This window comes from Eumetopias jubatus, unplaced genomic scaffold (genome assembly GCF_037043125.1).
Source record: "Eumetopias jubatus isolate StellerSeaLion01/CBP00866 unplaced genomic scaffold, mEumJub1_p1.0 scaffold_8, whole genome shotgun sequence".
In the NCBI taxonomy this organism is placed as follows: domain Eukaryota; kingdom Metazoa; phylum Chordata; class Mammalia; order Carnivora; family Otariidae; genus Eumetopias; species Eumetopias jubatus.
The window spans coordinates 104,029,771-104,048,365 of NW_028274814.1; the positions used below are offsets into that span (position 1 = coordinate 104,029,771).

Consider the following 18,595-nt stretch of genomic DNA (forward strand, 5'->3'; position numbering starts at 1 on the left):
TTCTGTGTTACATGTTAGGCATTATATGTTCAGTTAATATTTTTCAGGTAAGGTATTTAGACCCAAGGGCTGATAATACAGAAATTAACCATACCCAACAGGATCCTAAATTCCTTTTCAAATATCACTACAATCATAAACAATGAGCCTTGGGATGGTAGAGCATGTTAGCTGGCAAGAGCTAAACCCTGATTTCTCTGGCTGTATCTAAAAAGTTTCTTGGAACACACCATGACAGCTTCAGGAATTAACTGACCTACTGGATCTGTTCTGGACTAGTGTCCTATATTTAGTTCTAGGGATTCCTGAGGATAGCATATGGATGGAATCTGAAGATTCAAGTAGTACAGAGGCAGTATAACTTAGTATTTAACAGTGTTGAGTCGAACTGCTCCTGTTCAACTCCCAGCTCTGAAATTTATGTTGTGTCCTTGTAGTTAAAACTGTTACCTTGTTTTCTTCCCTGGTATAATGGAATGGTAAGACTAAAAATATTTACCTCGTATGATCGTTGTGAGAAAATATGACTGCCTAAAACAGTGTCTGTTATATAAACACTATTATGTGTTAATTTACTGTTTATTATTCCAATGAAATAGGTCCTTCTGAAGATGCAGAGAGATTAATTCCCACACTTGGTATAAGAATCTGTTATAAACTAAAAGTTCTATATCCTAACTACTCTGTCTCTTTATGTCATATTGTTTTCACAATAAAAAGGGGAAGAATTATTTTGTAACTGACAACAAGTATTAATCGTTTGGGGGAGGGAGTAAAGAAGAGAAGAGTTTATTGGGTAAGAAAAGGGTTTATGTAAGTTAGTCTAAAAGACCTAACCAGAACAGAATGGGGCGTTAACTATGACATCTAATTAAAATGAACCTTAAAAGTGTATCTCCGTGAAATTACTTTGTTCTTAAAAATTTTTTCTGATCTTGTAAGTGCTACATAAAACTAAAATGCTTTAAATTTAGTTTATTCTACAAAGAATTTCACTTCTAAAAAAACTAAAATTAGGGGCGCCTGGGTGGCTCAGATGGTTAAGCGTCTGCCTTCGGCTCAGGTCATGATCCCAGGGTCCTGGGATCGAGTCCCGCATCGGGCTCCCTGCTCCTTGGGTGCCTGCTTCTCCCTCTGCTTCTCTCTCTCTCTCTCCCCCCGCCTCTCTCTCTCTCCCTCTGTCTCTCATGAATAAATAAAAATCTTTAAAAAAAATAAATAAATAAAAATAAAAAAACTAAAATTAATGCATTAATTCTTATTTAAGGTCTCTTTCATTTCCTCAAAATACATTACAATTAGAATTATAATTAAGAGTAGGTATACTTGTTAAAGGGGACCCAGCCCCACCAGCCACTGCTGATCTAAGATGGGGACACATGAATAAACCTAAGGTGGATCAATTGTTCCCTTTCCTGGGAATTTGGGATTAAACTCAGATCAAGATACCAAGATCTAGATAAAGATCTCTCTCTAGATATCTAGACCAGAATATAAACTCTAAAATTATTGGTGTCCTTATATTTTGCCTTTTGAATCAGGAAAACAAGAAATCTAGTTTGCTGTACAAAAAAATAAAGTGGATTTGTCAGAAACAATGATGAAAAATTTAGATAGAGTACTTCCTGGGCTGCAGAGAGCTGCTGGTTCTAATTCATTCCAGAAGTCCAGATTCTATGAGATATCTCTAATCTTACAGGGAATTGCTCTACTTTATTTAGGCTAGTTCTTTTCTTACTTAAAGAATCCTAACTAATATGTGCAAAAGGTCCTTCTAACATTTTTCTACTAGTGGTTAAGTAGGTATATGCCTTTGAAAATTAGCTCCCTTCTTTTTTCAAGAGGTGCAAAAGAAAATAGCTGAGCTGATAGTTTAGGGGGCGGGTATCTTAGACCATATGAAGAACTGCAAGTATGTGTATGTAATTATGTATAAATTTGTTAACAATTCTAGAAAATGGATTGGAATATAGGTTTTTCTCAGCAGAACTTTGTTACACAAAGCCATGCTCCTGGGGGGTAATCAAAAGAAGGCTGTAGCTGGTAATACCTACTCAAATAGTAGACAAATCTCAAACTGTAGAACTAGATACCGTTCTACAGATGTGATCTCACAGTACAGAGGAACAGATTTTTTTAAAAAAATCTAAACACTAATTTAGCTTTACAATGATTTAGTATGTTTTAAAATTATTATACTGTTGTCAGACACGAGGCTTGCTGTTAAACTTTTAGTAGCCTTTTTTTCATGTTTGTCAAAGATGATCTTTACCAACCTATATGATCTATACCAACTATATTAACAGATATTTTACATTAATACCCAGTATCTTTTCATCTTATTGTTTAAAACCAAACTATTTTATGTTTTTGAAGTTCTCAGCTCCTACAGTTTGATCTACTAAAATGTTAAATAGGATAGGGTCAAAATTAAGAATGCAAGGACCACCACTTTAGTCCTCTCTCTTGGTTGCCACTGAGTGATTGATTAATCACTGACGTGCATATGATGGTTCATCCAGCAGTTAATCCATCTAATCCTGCTAATATTCATGCCACATTTTTGTCACATTAACCACAAAGATCTAACAAAAGCCTGTCCAAGTGGTTTACTAAAAAATCAAGCTATATGTGGTTCGCAACATTTCCCTCATTTAAATTTACCAACCTTGTCAAAAAAGGAAGTTAAAGATAGATCGACATAACTTAGTTTTCAGAAAACTCAATCTGGCATCTAATGATCAACACAATCTCTTCTAAAACAATGTTTAATAATGGATATCAGAATTTTGCCAGAGTAGAAGACCACTTTATACATGTAAAAACATGTAACTTAAATGCCACGCCATCAGTTACTTCCTCCTATTCTTGCTCCAGTTTACACCTCTTAAAAAGCCCTCTTTTTGTACAACATAGGGAATGTAGTCAATCATATTATAATAATGTAAATAACAGATGATAACCGCACTTATTGTGGTGAGCATTGTATAGCATATACAATTGTCAAATCACTATGTTGTATACCTGAAACCAATATAACACTGTCTGTCAACTACACTTCAGTAACAACAACAACAAAATTTTAAGGCCTCTCTTCACTGTCTTGAAAAATATTTTCACAAAATTCATGTAACTCTGAGCTTCAACATTCCTGATTCTACTCTTAGAGATTTGGGGCCATTTTCCAATTCATTCTTAAAACATACTTATCATTAAGTGTTTTTACTCTTCATATAAACAAGGCAAGAGTTCACTGTATACAAATTGCTTTTTTAGATCTTTTCTCTACATTTCTCCCACTGGAATTATTTAAAATTCTGAAATCCAAATTTTATCTTTTAAAATCCCTTTATTCCTCAAAGACTAGCTGTCTTTCCGGGAATTATGCTTACCTTTTCTCCGAATTTTCTGTAGTCCACTTGCCAAAAGCTTCAAAATATATCTAACTAACCCCTTGATTAATTTTCTTACTTGTTTTTAAAACTCTCCCAAGGTATCCAACACATTGCCAATCAGTCTTTCCTTTTTAAATAAAAAGGTTAAGAAAAAAGGCAGGCATAAGTGCAGAAATAAATATCAACACCAGCTTCCTTGAGTGGCCAAAGACTAGCAAACAAATATCCATAAATTTTATCAATATCTCTATATTTAATCCTTAATACATTACTGGAAGTAGTCATTAAAGCATTCTTTTCCAATTCAGATTCATCTTCATCATTTTTTCTCCTTGTTTTAAAAGAATTAAAAAATGACATAATTAGAAATCTGCTCTATTTCCCTCCCAGAGATAACCACTGTTAACAGTTGGGAGTAATTTCCCCAGATTTCTTTTCTATGCAAACAACTTTTTCCCCCAAAATGGAATCATACCATACAGTCTAGAAACTAACTTTTTGATACTTAAATATTTTTTGAAAGAGAACAATTTATGTACTATCAATCCATTTTTCACATAAACACATATATCTCTCCCCACCACCCCCTATCCCAGATTAGCTTTAAATGTCAAGGGTGGGTTGAAAAGGGAAAAGACACCATGTTAATTCTGCACTAAAGTTTAAAATATAATACCATTTCCTATTTTGTCTAAGCTGAAACCAGTCTAAAAATGCTTCAAGGTCAAAATAATCCACATAACCTTTGTACAACTGCTACTTTTCTCATTAAATGTGCAACTTAAAAAAGTATTAAAATGCAAAAAAGTCACAAATACTCAAAGCAACTCTAGTAAAATTTTGGGCAAAACAAAACAAAAAACCTTTAAAATGTATTAGGTAAAAGAATAAGGGAAATCATCAGGGAAAAGCAAATTAAAACCACAGTGAGATATCACCTCACACTTACCAGAATGGCTAAAATCAAAAAGACAAGAAATAACAAATGTTGGCAAGGATATGAAGAAAAGGGAACCCTAACGCACTATTGGTGGGAATGCATATTGGTACAGCCACTGTGGACCGTAAACAGTCCCTCAAAAAATTAAAAATAGAATTACCATATAATCCAGTAAATTCCACTACTGGGTATTCATCCAAGAAAACAAAAACACAAATTTAAAAAAATATATCCACCCCTATGTTTACTGCAGCATTATTTATAATAAACAAGATATGGATGCAACCCAAGTGCCCACTGATAGATGAATGGATTAAGAAGATGTGGTATACACACACACACTGGGATATTACTCTTCCATTAAAAAAAGAACATCTTGACATTTGCAGCAACATGCATGGACCTAAAAGGTATAATGCTAAGTGAAATAAGTCAGTCAGAGAAAGACAAATAAATACCACATGATTTCACTCACATGTGGAATTTAAGAAATGAACAAAAGAAAAAAAATTTAAAAAATCAGACTTTAAATAGAGAATAAACTGGTGGTTGCCAGAGGGGATGTGGGTGAGGAGAAAGGTGAAATAGATAAAAGGAATCAAGAGTATATTTATCTTGAAGAGCACTGAGAAATGTACAGAATTGCTGAATCATTATATTGTACACCTGAAACTAATATATCACTATATGTTAATTATACTTGAATAAAAAATGTATTAGACAAAAGAAATATATCAGGTTGTAAGTTTCTTATTTATAACTAATATTTTATCTTTACTTTCCCTGAAAACACAACTTAGTAAATTTAGAAACTGAGGAAAGTTAGATTGTTGACTGAATGCTTTAACTGTACCACTGTGAGCAAAATCCAACATGCTCTGAAAAAAATATAATCTCATCTCTCATTTTAATCTGACCTTATTTTCACAATGCATTATTTTAGGAATAAAAGACTTTTAGATTGTTACTACTACTATGACTTTATTCCTAACAGCTTTGTGCTCCACCTCCTGAAGCCCCTAAAAACACATACTCTGTTCTCCCCCACAATATCATAAAAGTAAATCTGGCTTTACTTCTAAGTTCCTAATGAACTCTTCTGAACTTGAAAGGCACAGGAAAAACAAACACAAAATTCTGCATTTATTTTTAGATAGTTCACCAAAATCTTAAAAAAAAAAAGTCTAACCATGAATCCTTATCCTCTGGTTTCTCTATAGCCTCATAAATCATTTTCTATTTGGTATCCACATTTCTAGAAAACCACGGAGATCTAAGAAAAAAGGCTAAGTCCAAGACTAAAAAAAAACAAAAAAACCTCCAAACAAGATTTTGACTTATTATTTATCGTCAGGCCACCCTTTCTCCATGCTGGCTCAAGAACTTGTATATCCTTTTGCATACATTTTGCACTTCATTATAATTTCTTGTTTACTGCCAGTCTCCCCCAATAGCATTCAAATATACTCTGCTTCTGACCTATACAGTAAGCACACAGTATTTACTGAATAGAATATATGCTGTGAAAAGCACCTTCACTCCACTCCAAACCAGAAGCCAAGTGCACGCACATCTCGGACTCCTATTCCCTCAGGTCAATCCACTTCCAATTCATACTAATTCTATTTCCTAAATATGTCTTGAGTCCATCTACTATTTTCCAACTCCACTGCCATTAAGTTAGTTCATCTTTTAGACTACTCAGTTTCCTAAACTAGTCTCCCTGCCCCCAGTCTTGTTCTCTTTTCAGTACATTCTCCACATTGCAGCCAAAGTGATTTTTCTTAAAGAGAAAATTTTATTGTCTCATTTAACCTGATTAAAATCTTTCAACACTTCTGTTCACCTCCAGCTCTCTTTGAACATACTATTCCCTCTCTCTGAAATAATTTTCTACATCTTTCTGTCCCTCACAACCCTGGCTTTTACTCATCACTCAGAAGCTCAAACATCAACTTTCCCCAAGAAGCCTTCCTGCTCCCCAATTCTGGGTACGACGTGCCTTCACAAACTTCCACAGCACTCTGTACTACTACCATTATATATCATTACACATGACTGACATAAATTTATAATTACTTCTATATTTATCTACATACCTCAGTACGCTGCAAGCTGTGTTAGGGTAAGGATAATGTTTGGCCATCCTCTCTGCCACTAAGCTTAGGGAGTTGGGGGGACTAGGAGAAGGTAATTACAGCCTCTGCCAATGCCTCAATCTTAGTGGTGAACACAAATTGAGAATTTCATTTTTATAAAGATATTAATAGCTTATTGAGATATAATTCACACATCACACAATAACCCATTTCAAGTATAGAACTGAAACAGTTTTAGTATATTCAGAGTTGTGTAACCATCACCACAATCAATTTTAGAACATTTTTTATCATGCTAAAAAGAAATGGTATACCCATTAGCAGTCACTCCCCATTTCCCCTCAACACCTCTAGCCTTTGACAACCATTAATCTATCTTCTATCTCTATATATTGCCTATTCTGAACATTTCATATAAATGGAATCATCCAATGTGTTCTTTTGTGACTGGCTACCTTTACTTAAGCATAATGTCATTAAGATTCATCTATGTTTTATCAAGTGTTAGTATTTTGTTTAATTTAAGTTTAATTTAAAAAGAAGTTTATAAACCAGAAAATTAAATAGAATCCCATTTATAGAAAGTTATATACTGAATAAAAATGGATAAAGTAGAGTTTACTAAGGTTTAGTAAGGCCTCAGGCCTGAAAATCTGAATAATCTTTCTTTCTTTTTTTTTTAAAGTAGGCTCCATATCCAACATGGAGCTTGAACTCATGACCCTGAGATCAAAAGTCACATGCTGTACTGACTGAACCAGCCAGGCATCCCAGTATTTTTTTCTTTTTTTTTTTTTATGTTTTTCTATGATACTTTACTTAAATAATTATTCTTAAATGTTTATTTGGGATAAAATACATATAGAATGATAAACAAACTTGAAAGTAAGCCATGTTCTAAAGTAAAAAGGAGATGGGGAGGACAAAAAAGCAAGAGTAGAAGACACTGAAGGCTTAGTAATTACTTAAGGCTTTTTCATGTCTATCACAGGATAAGTAAAAGTGTTGGAGATGATCATTTAAAGACATTTTATTGTAAAAAAAAATGATGGTCAAAAGAGTTAAGTAGCAACAGACGTTTTGTAATGAAAAAAAAAAAAAAACCTGAATATGAGACAGTTTTTATGCAGACTGTTCCATGTACTTGGAAAGGATATACAGATTGCTGAACATGTCATCTGTTCCAATCTTTTAAGAAAAACTGTACAAATTAACATACTTCTGAGAAAAACAATAGCTCTTAACGAAATACAGTGTCATGATCTGGCAATAGTAGCATCAAAATCTTTTGTGGAAAACAAACATCTACAAAGAAACACCATGTTCAAATCACAAGCTAAAACACTGACTTATTTCACACAAAGTCTAGAACACAAAGAGTACACCAGGTTAACATGAAGAAATTCTGAAGCATATATAAGTCCAATGTAAAAAGACTTAAATAAAATCCAATACGGCCTCGATATGATTATATTCCAATTAAAAATAAGCATTTTTTAAAATATCATCTAATCACTGATGGTATTAAATATGATTATCCATGTTCACCAGGCATATGGTCTGGTCACCAAATAACTATCCGTTTCAAAATTAAACTCTCCTGAAAGAAAAGAAAAAAAAAAACCAAAACACTTCAGTACTGAAGATATTCGAAAGAGCATCCTGGAGCTGAAGAGTTCCAGAAATGTTCCAAACAAAAGTATTAACACTGGAATACATTTATAATCATCTAAAATAAGACTAAATAAAACGTACACACTTTAGTATGTTTCCTATAAAGGTAACTGGTATGCGTGTATGTGTGTGTTTTGAAAATTAATCCAGGAAAATATACTTTTCCACATGGTTAACTTCTAAGAGGGTATCAATTCACATTCTCACAAAATTTCTCTTTTGTACTATGCAAGTATTTAAGAAACTGACACAAACTTTCTATAACCTTATATTTTTGTTAGAGAACATGTTAAACTAACAAAAAATGTAATTTCAGCTCAAATATGACTTAATAATCAAGCTAAAGTAATGCTTTTTAAGTGAATCTCTCCCTGCAGAATATCTCACTCAATGCACATAAGGCATTTAAAAAGATTACTAAAAAGGTGACAGCTGAGGAATGCCTTCATTTCTTTTCATGGTTTCTACCGAATGTCATTTCAGAAATGCCTATACAACACATGACAATGTGGAATGTCTCCACCCATGAAAGAGCATTCGAGTCAAGCAAGCACACTTACGGCAGTAACACAGAGCTCAAGTTTGTCTTTTTATGGTTAGTCAGCATAACAATGAAAAGATAAACAACCAAAATACAAATAAGGTCAGAAAATACTAGCAGCATACAGTGATCCACAGTGAAAGTGTTATTTAGAAAAAAACAAAACAAAACTGTGATTAAAATCATTTGAAAATATGAATTAGCTTCTAATGCCAGTATACTAAGGACTCCTTTCCTAAACCAACAACCAACAATTTGTCTGAAAAAAATTCATTTTTTAAAATATATTGCATAAATGGAGCAAAATTCTGCTTATATTGGTAATCAGGAATATATTCCATTTCAAAAATAAATCTAAGATCCTGCTAAATTTTGACTATAACAATGGCCACCTCTGCATTTTAAGCATTGTAAAAGCAAGTTACTGGTATAAGCACTTTTATTACAGTATCTTTAATGTTTGTTAATTCTGTTGTGTTTACTCACACAAACTGTCATCATTTGGTTTTCTATGATCTCAGCCCTTCACAAGATTGGTCTACAATGTGTTCAATTTTTTTGTTAACCAACAAACTTTGTGCACCTGCTAAAATAAAATTCAAATACCAAAGAGGATTTAAAGAAAAATGAATCAAAATCCCTATTTGAAGGAATCCACTATTTTGTCTGGAGATAAGATATACTAACAATAGCTGGTAACGTTTGGGTGCCAAACTTAGAGTTTAAACAGTAATTTAGAGAATCACTGTGTGCAGTGGTCATGCAAGTCTACACTTCGTGCTTTGAGATGTGCTTTAATATAAATAAGCTAGGAAATACATTCCAGAGGAAGATTACACGTGCAAAGGCTTACAGAAATATAAATATGAAACTCATGGTTCCTAAAATACGAACTGGTGGGTCACTTTCACTGGTTTTCTGAATCTCTCTAGGTAAGTTCTTTTTTGCTCCATCTTGGGTAATCAGGGGCCAGGCACTTGTACTTTAATGATCTGGCCTGCCACCACCCGAGTGCCATCATATTCTACCAAAAGGAGGACACAGGGAATACAGTCATTCATGAAATCTGTTCATCCTCAAATATTCTCTCTACTTGCATGAAAAGACTATCAAGAAAATTTCTGGTCAATACAGTAATAATGTTATAGACTGACATGAATCCCCACTTTATTTATTTGGATACCATAGCCTTTTGTTGTTAAAGTATTTTTTCTTTATGAAAACGGTGATGATAGTATAAGGTGATCACGTTGGCAAATAAAAAGTAGGCTATCCTCTTTTAGTCAGTGAAACGTAAGCAAACATTTTACAGGTGCATGAAATGTTAAAATTCTGGGAATGAGTGATTTAATGGACAACAAGTAAATCACATTTCAAATGATGCTCTCACTTATTACCAATAAGAAAAAAAATTCTGTTGCCATTTCCAAGTTAAGATCTAAAACATAATTTGGCTAAATTTTGCAAAATGATTTAAAAAATATTTTTATAACTTGGATATTCCTACTAACACAAGGCTTCCAATTAAAATCAAACATGATTAACATTAAAAAGTTTGTTTTACTAATTTATAAGTTAATTCAGTTAATTTTATTAGCATTTCATGTATTATCCCAAGTCCTAATTATAAATACCAATATAATCACTGTTCAAGAAGTAAACTGCAGATTAAATGGTAATGACAAACTCAAGGTTTTCTTTTTTTTTAATTAATACTGATATGAGTATCATAACTTATCTCTCTAACATCTCTTCATTAAAAGTTAAGTGTGTGTGTAAATATATAAACAAAGCATGTACTATAAATGCATACCTAAAAATGCCTAAAGCAATATAAATTATTATTAGGATGAAGGAAAATAGAGACGGTTAAAGACTAAATTCTATGTCCTAAAAAAAGGAGTTTTTGTTGCTTTTGTAACTTCCTTTGCAACTTCCCAAAGCACTCCATCAAATATTCTGCACATAATGACCAGTCAAAAACAATTTTGGCAGTTCCTAAAAATTAGGGCAGATTCTGAGATTAATTTAGATATAGTACTACTGCATTTCAGTTACCACAGAAAGCTCATAAAGGGGTTGGCTAGCTAAAACAAACGTAGATGAAGAAAAACCTGTGTGTGGGGCGCCTGGGTGGCTCAGTTGTTAGGCGTCTGCCTTTGGCTCAGGTTGTAATCCCAGAGTCCTGGGATCGAGCCCCGCATCGGGCTCCTTGCTCTGCGGAAAGCCTGCTTCTCCCTCTCCCACTCCCCCTGCTTGTGTTCCCTCTCTCGCTGTCTCTCTCTCTCTGTCAAATAAATAAATAAAATCTTGAAAAATTAAAGAAAAAATTGTGTGTGTGTGTGTGTGTGTGTGTAGTGTGTGTTTCATTCGATTCTCAGCTGATTAACTAAGAAATCTCTAACTACTAGTCATCAACCATAATGACTGAAGATTTAAGAATACTTCTTCAGATTTAAAAGAAGAAATCTAGCATGGTGTTGAGTTTTGGCTTTGGAATCAGATAGACCTGCATGTTAGAATCCAGCTCTGTTGTTTATTATCTTGGTAATGCTGAGCACGAAAGAAGGCATGCTGTGAGAATTAAATGAGATACTGGTTGTAAAAGCATGTACCACAGTGTTCCACATATAACAAGTCCTCAGCAAATGTTCACCAGCCAATTTCACTTCTCTATAAAACACTGATAAGTCATGGCTAATATCCAACTCCAACTTAGAATAAACTCAAAAGGACTTCTGGAGGTCCTCAATCTTTCAAAGAGGTATACCAAAATGCCAATACTCCATCTTTTCAACATGATTGTGGAACCCCATAAAATTTCAAAAGAAAAGTGGGGGTAAAAACAGCAATATTTTTCAGGCAGAAAGGGAATGAAAACCAACTTCAGGAACCCTCAAGAAGTAATATGTTATAGCAGTAACAAAATAATTTTCTATACTCCCCAACCCCCATATAAGTCATCTTTCTAGTCATCTTTAAAAAAATCACCTAACAAGACTTTTTTTTTTTTTTTAAGATTTTATTTTTAAGTAATCTCTATACCCGACACAGGGCTTGAATTTACAACCCCGAGATCAAGAGTTGCATGGTCCACCAACTGAGCCAGCCAGGAGCTCCTAGACTTTTTTTTTTTTTAAGTACAAGTACTTTTCTTATGTGAACAGTACTTGTAAAATGTGGTAACAAATTTCTTCTATTCTATCTAGTGCTTCTAGCTGGTTGTACTAGAAAATGCTCAGTCACAGCTTGCAATCACACTAGCTGAAGTACATGAAAGATGGTCTTGGTTATGACACTTGAAAGTCAGACCACAAAACTGCTGCCAGGAAGCACAAAGGCAGCAACTGCAGAGAAGACACTGTAACAGCAGCAGTGCGGGCACCGGTGCCTTACCAGGGCACCCCATATATGGCTAGGGTTGTCCATTTATTTGCAGGAAGTGAGGGGCCAGTTTGGAGGGGTTAGAAGTTTTGTTTGTTTAGGTTTTTTTTTCCTTTTAATGGATTTAGGATGGTTTCAACAAAGAGTTTTAAGGGCCATCAGCATAAAGTGTTATAGTCTTTCAAATAAAAAAATTATGTAGAGAGAATAATTTACACCGCACATTCTTTTAAACAGATATTACTGTTATTTTTAAGTGATTCAGTAGATTCTTCTAAGATCTTAACAATCCCTCACCCTCCAAAAATAAACAATAAACTCTATATTCAGTTTTAAACAGATTTCTCATATATAGCAATTACACTATTCTCTAACAAGAGACTCAATATCAACCACTCCAATCTCTCCTCCTTTTGGTTGGAAAACACTTTAAGTAGCCCTATTAGAATACTTTTAAAGAGAGTTACATTTCAGATTAAGATTCAGTGAAAAAGGCTTGGCTGAGAAGATTAAGCACTTAAGAAAAGACTGCACAAAAGTATTCCTTTTACTGTCAAGAGGGGAACTGCATATTTTTACAAAGAAGCTTCAAATGGCTCCCTTAAAGTTGATAAAATTTGTATTTTAAGAGCAAAAGGACTGAATACTAAACTTATCTGCAAGTCTGTCTCTATTGAAAAGTAAAAGGAAAACTTTATTTTAAAACTATAATAGCATAGAACATGGATCTAATTCTACTTTGTATTCCTCTATAAGACCTACCTCAGACTCTCATAAAGAAGGTGGCAAATTAATTGATGACTCAACTAAATATTTTTCTCCCACTTAACCAAGATTTAAACTGGTTTAGGGTTTTTTAATAGGAAGGAAGTTAATTATCAAGAACTTTTTAAAAGCTCAAGATATTTTAAAAAAAATCTACACAGAAGATCCACAACAAAGATTTTCATTTGTTTTATGAACAGATAAGTTCTACTATGTGTAAAAACAGTTAAGTACTGGATGTGAAGGCTTTAAAATTTATCTCACAATATACAAATTATAAATATTATAAATACAAAGTATAAAACTTTGCACTTATAATACAAGGTAAAAGATACAAGTCAATAAATCTTTAGTGAGCACCTAATATGTGCCAGGCTCTGAAAATACAAACATGTGGGAAATTGGGCGCTTATACTCTATTAGGAAAGACAAACTTAAAAACAAACACTATTCAGTAAGAAGCGTTTCAATAGCAGCAGAGAGGCAAAATATAAGACACAATGAGCACCCCAGAAGAAGAGTGTTTCTCCAGTGCCATAATATTACACAAATTCAAAGGACAGAAAGATCCCTACTGGCTGGCAATTCCATTGAACTCTGAAGAATAACTAAGATTTGACTGGCGAAGAAGGGAGGAAGGATATTCTAGTGGCAGAAAAAGCATGACCATAGGCATGTTAATAAAAAGGTAAACAGTAAAAAAAACAGAACAAATGGAGATACACCAGTTACAAGCTAAATGATGAAACACTTAAAATTTAAGGAGAGGAGTGACACAATGAAAGTGATATTATTAAAAAATTATTTTGATAGCAATATGAATGCTGGATTGGACCAGAGAGAGAATAAAGGCAGAGAAAGCAATTAACCTACTACTATACTCGGATAAAATAATAAAGGTATGAACTAGGTTGATAATAAGAGTAGCAAGGAAAAGAACTGATGCAAAAGCAATTGTGAAGATTGATTGGATATATATACACAAGGGGATGAATAAACAATAACTGGGATGCTTAAAGCTTGATCCAGAGACTAAACGACATCATTAAAAGAATCAGAGGTATCAATGAGAAGAGCAGGCTTGGTGAAGAAAGATTTAAGTTTTATTTCAGGTTGAATTCAAAGAAATTCCTGACAATGATGTAAAACTAACTGAGTAATACTTAGACTGAAAAAAGGATATAGGTAAAGTCTAAGGATATGAAAACATATATACATGTGCATCGAAACTGTTAAGTGATAAAAGTAGAGTATAAAACTGATTTATAACTATGAAGATTCATGTTTGAATAAGAATCCTTTGAAGAAATCACAAAGCTAAATGTAAATGCAGTAATTGCTATTCTATGGCAGAGGCGGTTAACCTCTATTTACTATATTACTACTTAAATATACGTTTTTAAATATAAAATCACAACGTAGTGAATAATATTTCATTTTAAATCAATACATCATCACCAGAAAAATGGAAATGAGGCACTGGAGCGCTGCAGAAATGTGAGAACTGGAAACTGACTTGGAAGTTACTGGCACAGAGGAAGCAGATAAGATTTTAAAGTAAAATCAAAGGTTAAACTCAACACTGAAGAAATCTCAGTCCTACATTTATGCATACCAGTATCAGGAGTAATCAGCAATAAGGCATTCTACAGAAACCCCTATTACTCTCCTAAAATCTTTATAAATGTATACTAAAATATAGATACAGATCACAAGGCAGAAAACTCAACCAGGTACCTATAAAATCAGAACTGATTAATGCTCACCAATAAAAATGAAAATCTACCCTAGACCTCAGTTGCAGAAAATGAGAAGTTTACTTTAGCTTTAATACTGTTCAGTATTGTTTTCTAGCTATGGGAGTCAGGGGGAGGGAGGCTATTCTAGAGACCAAGACAGGAAATTTGACAAGAACACTGCTTTTTCTCCAGTATGGATGACATACTTCTATACAAAAAGAATAGCTGAAAATTAAGTAGCTTTTGTAACTTCTAATGAAAAGGCACATTCAACCAATAAACTTTTAAATATAAGCTGCTTACATTAAAAATGTAAGTAAAATATTAGATTAAGTATATTTATGGGTTGTGAAATTTCTAAAACTTTTCTGACAGTGAAATTTAAGACACTTGATTAAAACCAAAAAGGTAAATGAATATTCCAAAAGACTAATCAATAATTAAACTAGCAAAAAGATTTTAGGTATCACATGATCTTTTGAAAGGTTAAATTAAAAAAACACTATTCAAGGGTCATTAAATCAGTGGGTCAATTTTAGGTTTTATAACTTAAGTATTTAAAACAAGCAGCACTCAAGAGATTTCTTAAAAGCTTAAAATTTTCTTGTGATTCTTTTTTAAAAAGTTTTATTTATCACCTTTCACTATCTGTTGTCCTGAATTTGCCCAAAGCAAACTCCTTGTTCTCACAGTCACAATGGGAAAAAAGTACAAGAGTTGATAAAAAAGAAATGAGAGTGGAGAAAACATGATAAAAATTTTAGTACTTGATATTTTAAAGACTAGCGTCAGTGACTTAAGGAATGTGCACATAAACTACAAAAAGATATTATGCAAATAATTATGCATAAACTTTGAAACTTCTGCTTAAAAGCTTCTCAACTAAAACAAAATACCCAATAAAGACTATACCTATATGGTGCCAAACTAACTACTGAATTCAGTTTATCAGGAAAATATTGATAAATCTGCTGATTCTTGCAACATGTCCAAACTGAGAGGGGAAAAAAACCCTTTAAGAGTCTGTTACATGTATTTTCTCCTACCGAGGCCAATATTACACCAATATAAGCATTAGAAAATTTCCTCTTCCTCCAAGTCAATACAATCGGGTCCCTCCACAAGTGTGAAAATTTTAAATTTCTACTTGACAATTTTAATAAAACATATTGATGTAAACCATTATCCAACTGTACCTTGACCTAAGCATACAATAACTGTGTCTTTCAAAATCAATTCCCTACTAAAACATACAAATTACACTTGAACGATCCTTCATCTTACATAACTACATTATCATTTTTAGTGCCTAAAGTTTCTTTCATGCTCAATGCCATGTTTTTAGAATCTAGAGTTTGCTATGCTTTAAAATAAACCTCAGCCAAATAAAAAGTATGCTATACTTTAGAGACTCTAAATTTACGGAATAGAAAAACAACTACCGACCGCGCTGTATTTTTACTAGGTGCCACATTCTGAATTCCAGATTTGTCCTGCAATTTGTCAGTGATTTCAATCCATCAAGTCAACTTTGTAAACAAAGGCTATAAGCCAAGTTTGATACGAGAATTCAGTTAAATAAAACTTAAAACGGTCATCATTCACCAAACAGGAAGCAGTAAAAGGAAAATGCCACCACACACCTTTTAAAAAGGCAGCAAGGCAATATTCATAAAATATAAAGCCTTAAGTTTCAACCTCTCAAACAAGTTTTTGTTACACTATTAAATAAAATACAGCTATGATCTTCCACGTATAATTAAGGCAACTTTGAGACAGTTTACAAATCTTTTCATTTTAAGGGGAAGCTATTGCTGTGAACTCGTTTTCTAAGTAATTCCAAATTGCCCACTAAGAAAATGGAAAGAGTCTGTGTCTTGTCACCTATTACCATCACTTAAAAATTGCTTTTTATGCAGAACTCTACGTGGTTGTGTTGCTTCTGGCCTGTTAAAGGCAAAGCAACATTATCTCTGGATTGCCAATAGTTTCTCCTTATTTGGCTAACATTGAGAGATCCCAATCAGACTACTATAAAACTTTAATATGCACAAAGCATCCATTTTGAGAAAAGTTTGTGAACAGCTTTCTTTTTTTCCACCCCCAAAAGGAAAATCAGAGTTTGGTAATCGGCTCTGAGAAGCGTGCCCCGTGTTTATTCTTCTCTTTCTAACCCCAGTGCACACCCCAAGACGTGAGGCTCGAGGATCTCTGACACTGCGGCAAACTCTTCTCCGAAAGACACTTCAGTACAATCGGGTCCGGCGGTGGGCAAGCCCTTCTGAACGCTTCCTTACCTTATCCACCTCCATCCCTTCCCTTTCACCCGGAGCAGATCAGCTAATTACATCCCGTTTTCCCCCTCCCCAATGACCAAGAGTAATAAAGGAGAAAACAGGAAATCGTCGCCCAGGCACTAGACTTAGGGCTCTTGATTACTACTATTATCATCATAATTTGTAATCAAGTCCTAAAAACTAGAGCAAATCCAATGCCCATCTACAAGCCAAAGACGTCCATCTGCCCAAGTGTCCCTAATGCCTCTTGTTGGTCGTTTTCTTTAGCAACCCCGTCGTCCAAGTATATCACTGACATCGGGCCCAGGTACAACCCCAGTACACCCCACCCGGTCTCGACCCCAAATCCCAGACACACGTCTACAAATGGCCCTGGGGCCCCAAGCTGATCACAGTCCCTTTTTCCTCTTCCCCGGAAATCACCCGGTTCCCAACTCCAGCATCAACTAGTCTGAAGGGGGCCTCAAGCCAGAAGCCCTCCCACCACCAGTTCTCTCCCCCCTCCCTCTCGGGAAGCCGCCCCCTCACCCCGCAGCAGGGAGTCTCCCGCCGCCCCCAGCCTCCAGAGGCCGAGAGCGCAGAGAAGGCCCCAGCGGGAGGCCGACGAGAACCCGCAGAGTCAGGAGAGCCGGCGGCAGGGTGCACAGACCTGGTGCAGGGCAGTGAGTCCGTCCACATTGGCGTAATTGATGTCGGCGCCGCGGTGCAGCAGCTTGAGGACCTCGTCCGTGTCGCCGCTGGAGCAAGCAGCCAGAAAGACGGCGCCATCGTCGAACTTCACCTTGGTCTTCTGGCGCTTCACCACGGGAGGCTCGAGGTCCGTCTCGGAGCCGATCCAGCGCTTCAGCTGCTCGTTCCGCTTCTGCTTCGCGTCCGCCATCTTCATCCCCTCTCCTGCCGCCGGGTCTTCTTATCGCGAGGGGGGGAAGGGGGAGGCGGAGAGGGAAGAGAGGGGAGGCAGGGGGTGTGTGACTGTTTCTATGAGTGCGGGCCAGAGGAGGGCTGGGAACCCGGAGGAGAAGCTCGAGACTTCCAGTATCCCACAGAGCACTGGGGCGGCGCGCCCGGCCGAGCGGACCTCCCTTCCTACCCCAGAAGCCCTCCCGCCCCCGGCCCGGCCACCCGTCACCGGCGGCCAATCTAACGTAACTTCGCGAGATCCGGACAGGGAGGCGCCCTTCGGCCAGTGCGCATGCGCCCTAGGCCTGTGCCCGCCCCAGGAAGAGCGCTCCCGCGAACTGCGGCGGGGGCGGCTAGGCCACCGGAGGGAAGCGGGTGTGGTCCAGGCCGCCCGGGCTGCGGGGGCTGGGACCAACCTGGAAGGGCGGAGACACGGAAGGAAGGTTGTCCCGCCTGGCTGAGGGCTCCTGGGGTTCCGGAGGCCGACAGTTGGGCTGTACGCCGCCTCTACCGGGCCGACCTGCCTCCAGGGCTGTCTGAGCTCCGCAGAGTCGTTCGCTCAGGGCGGAGGATTTTCCTATTGGCTGCGTTATTTGAATGGAATGGAGGATAGGACGTGAATTAGGCGCTTATGATTTCTCTTTCTGAGGAACTCGGATGAACTTGGGCATGTCAGTATTGATAAGCTCTTAAAAGTGGGATCTGTGTAGCCGAGGGCTCTGGTGTCAGTTATCCCAGACCTCAGTCCTCGGTGACCGCCTGGTAACAAGGGTTGACCTGCGGTTAATTGCAGTGGCTTCCTGCCAACCTCCACTGTAGAAACGTCTTTCCTCTTATGCTTGTTTTTTGTTGCTTTGTTTT

At 36.0% G+C, this 18,595-nt stretch overlaps 1 protein-coding gene across 4 annotated transcripts in view; it reads right to left on the minus strand.

The window, feature by feature from the left end:
• The window catches only part of PPP1R12A (protein phosphatase 1 regulatory subunit 12A), a 142,196-nt gene extending 124,243 nt beyond the window's left edge, over positions 1-17,953 (minus strand). For 2 of the 4 annotated variants that reach the window (XM_028105517.2, XM_028105516.2), the window contains exon 1: positions 17,484-17,951. In XM_028105517.2, the coding sequence (XP_027961318.1) occupies positions 17,484-17,720 (237 nt within the window). In that variant the 5' untranslated portion in view covers positions 17,721-17,951. Of the gene's footprint in view, positions 1-17,483 lie in introns of all 4 variants that reach the window. The other 2 variants (XM_088025280.1, XM_028105515.2) reach the window with 2 other exon arrangements.
• Between the last annotated feature and the right edge of the window lie 642 nt (positions 17,954-18,595).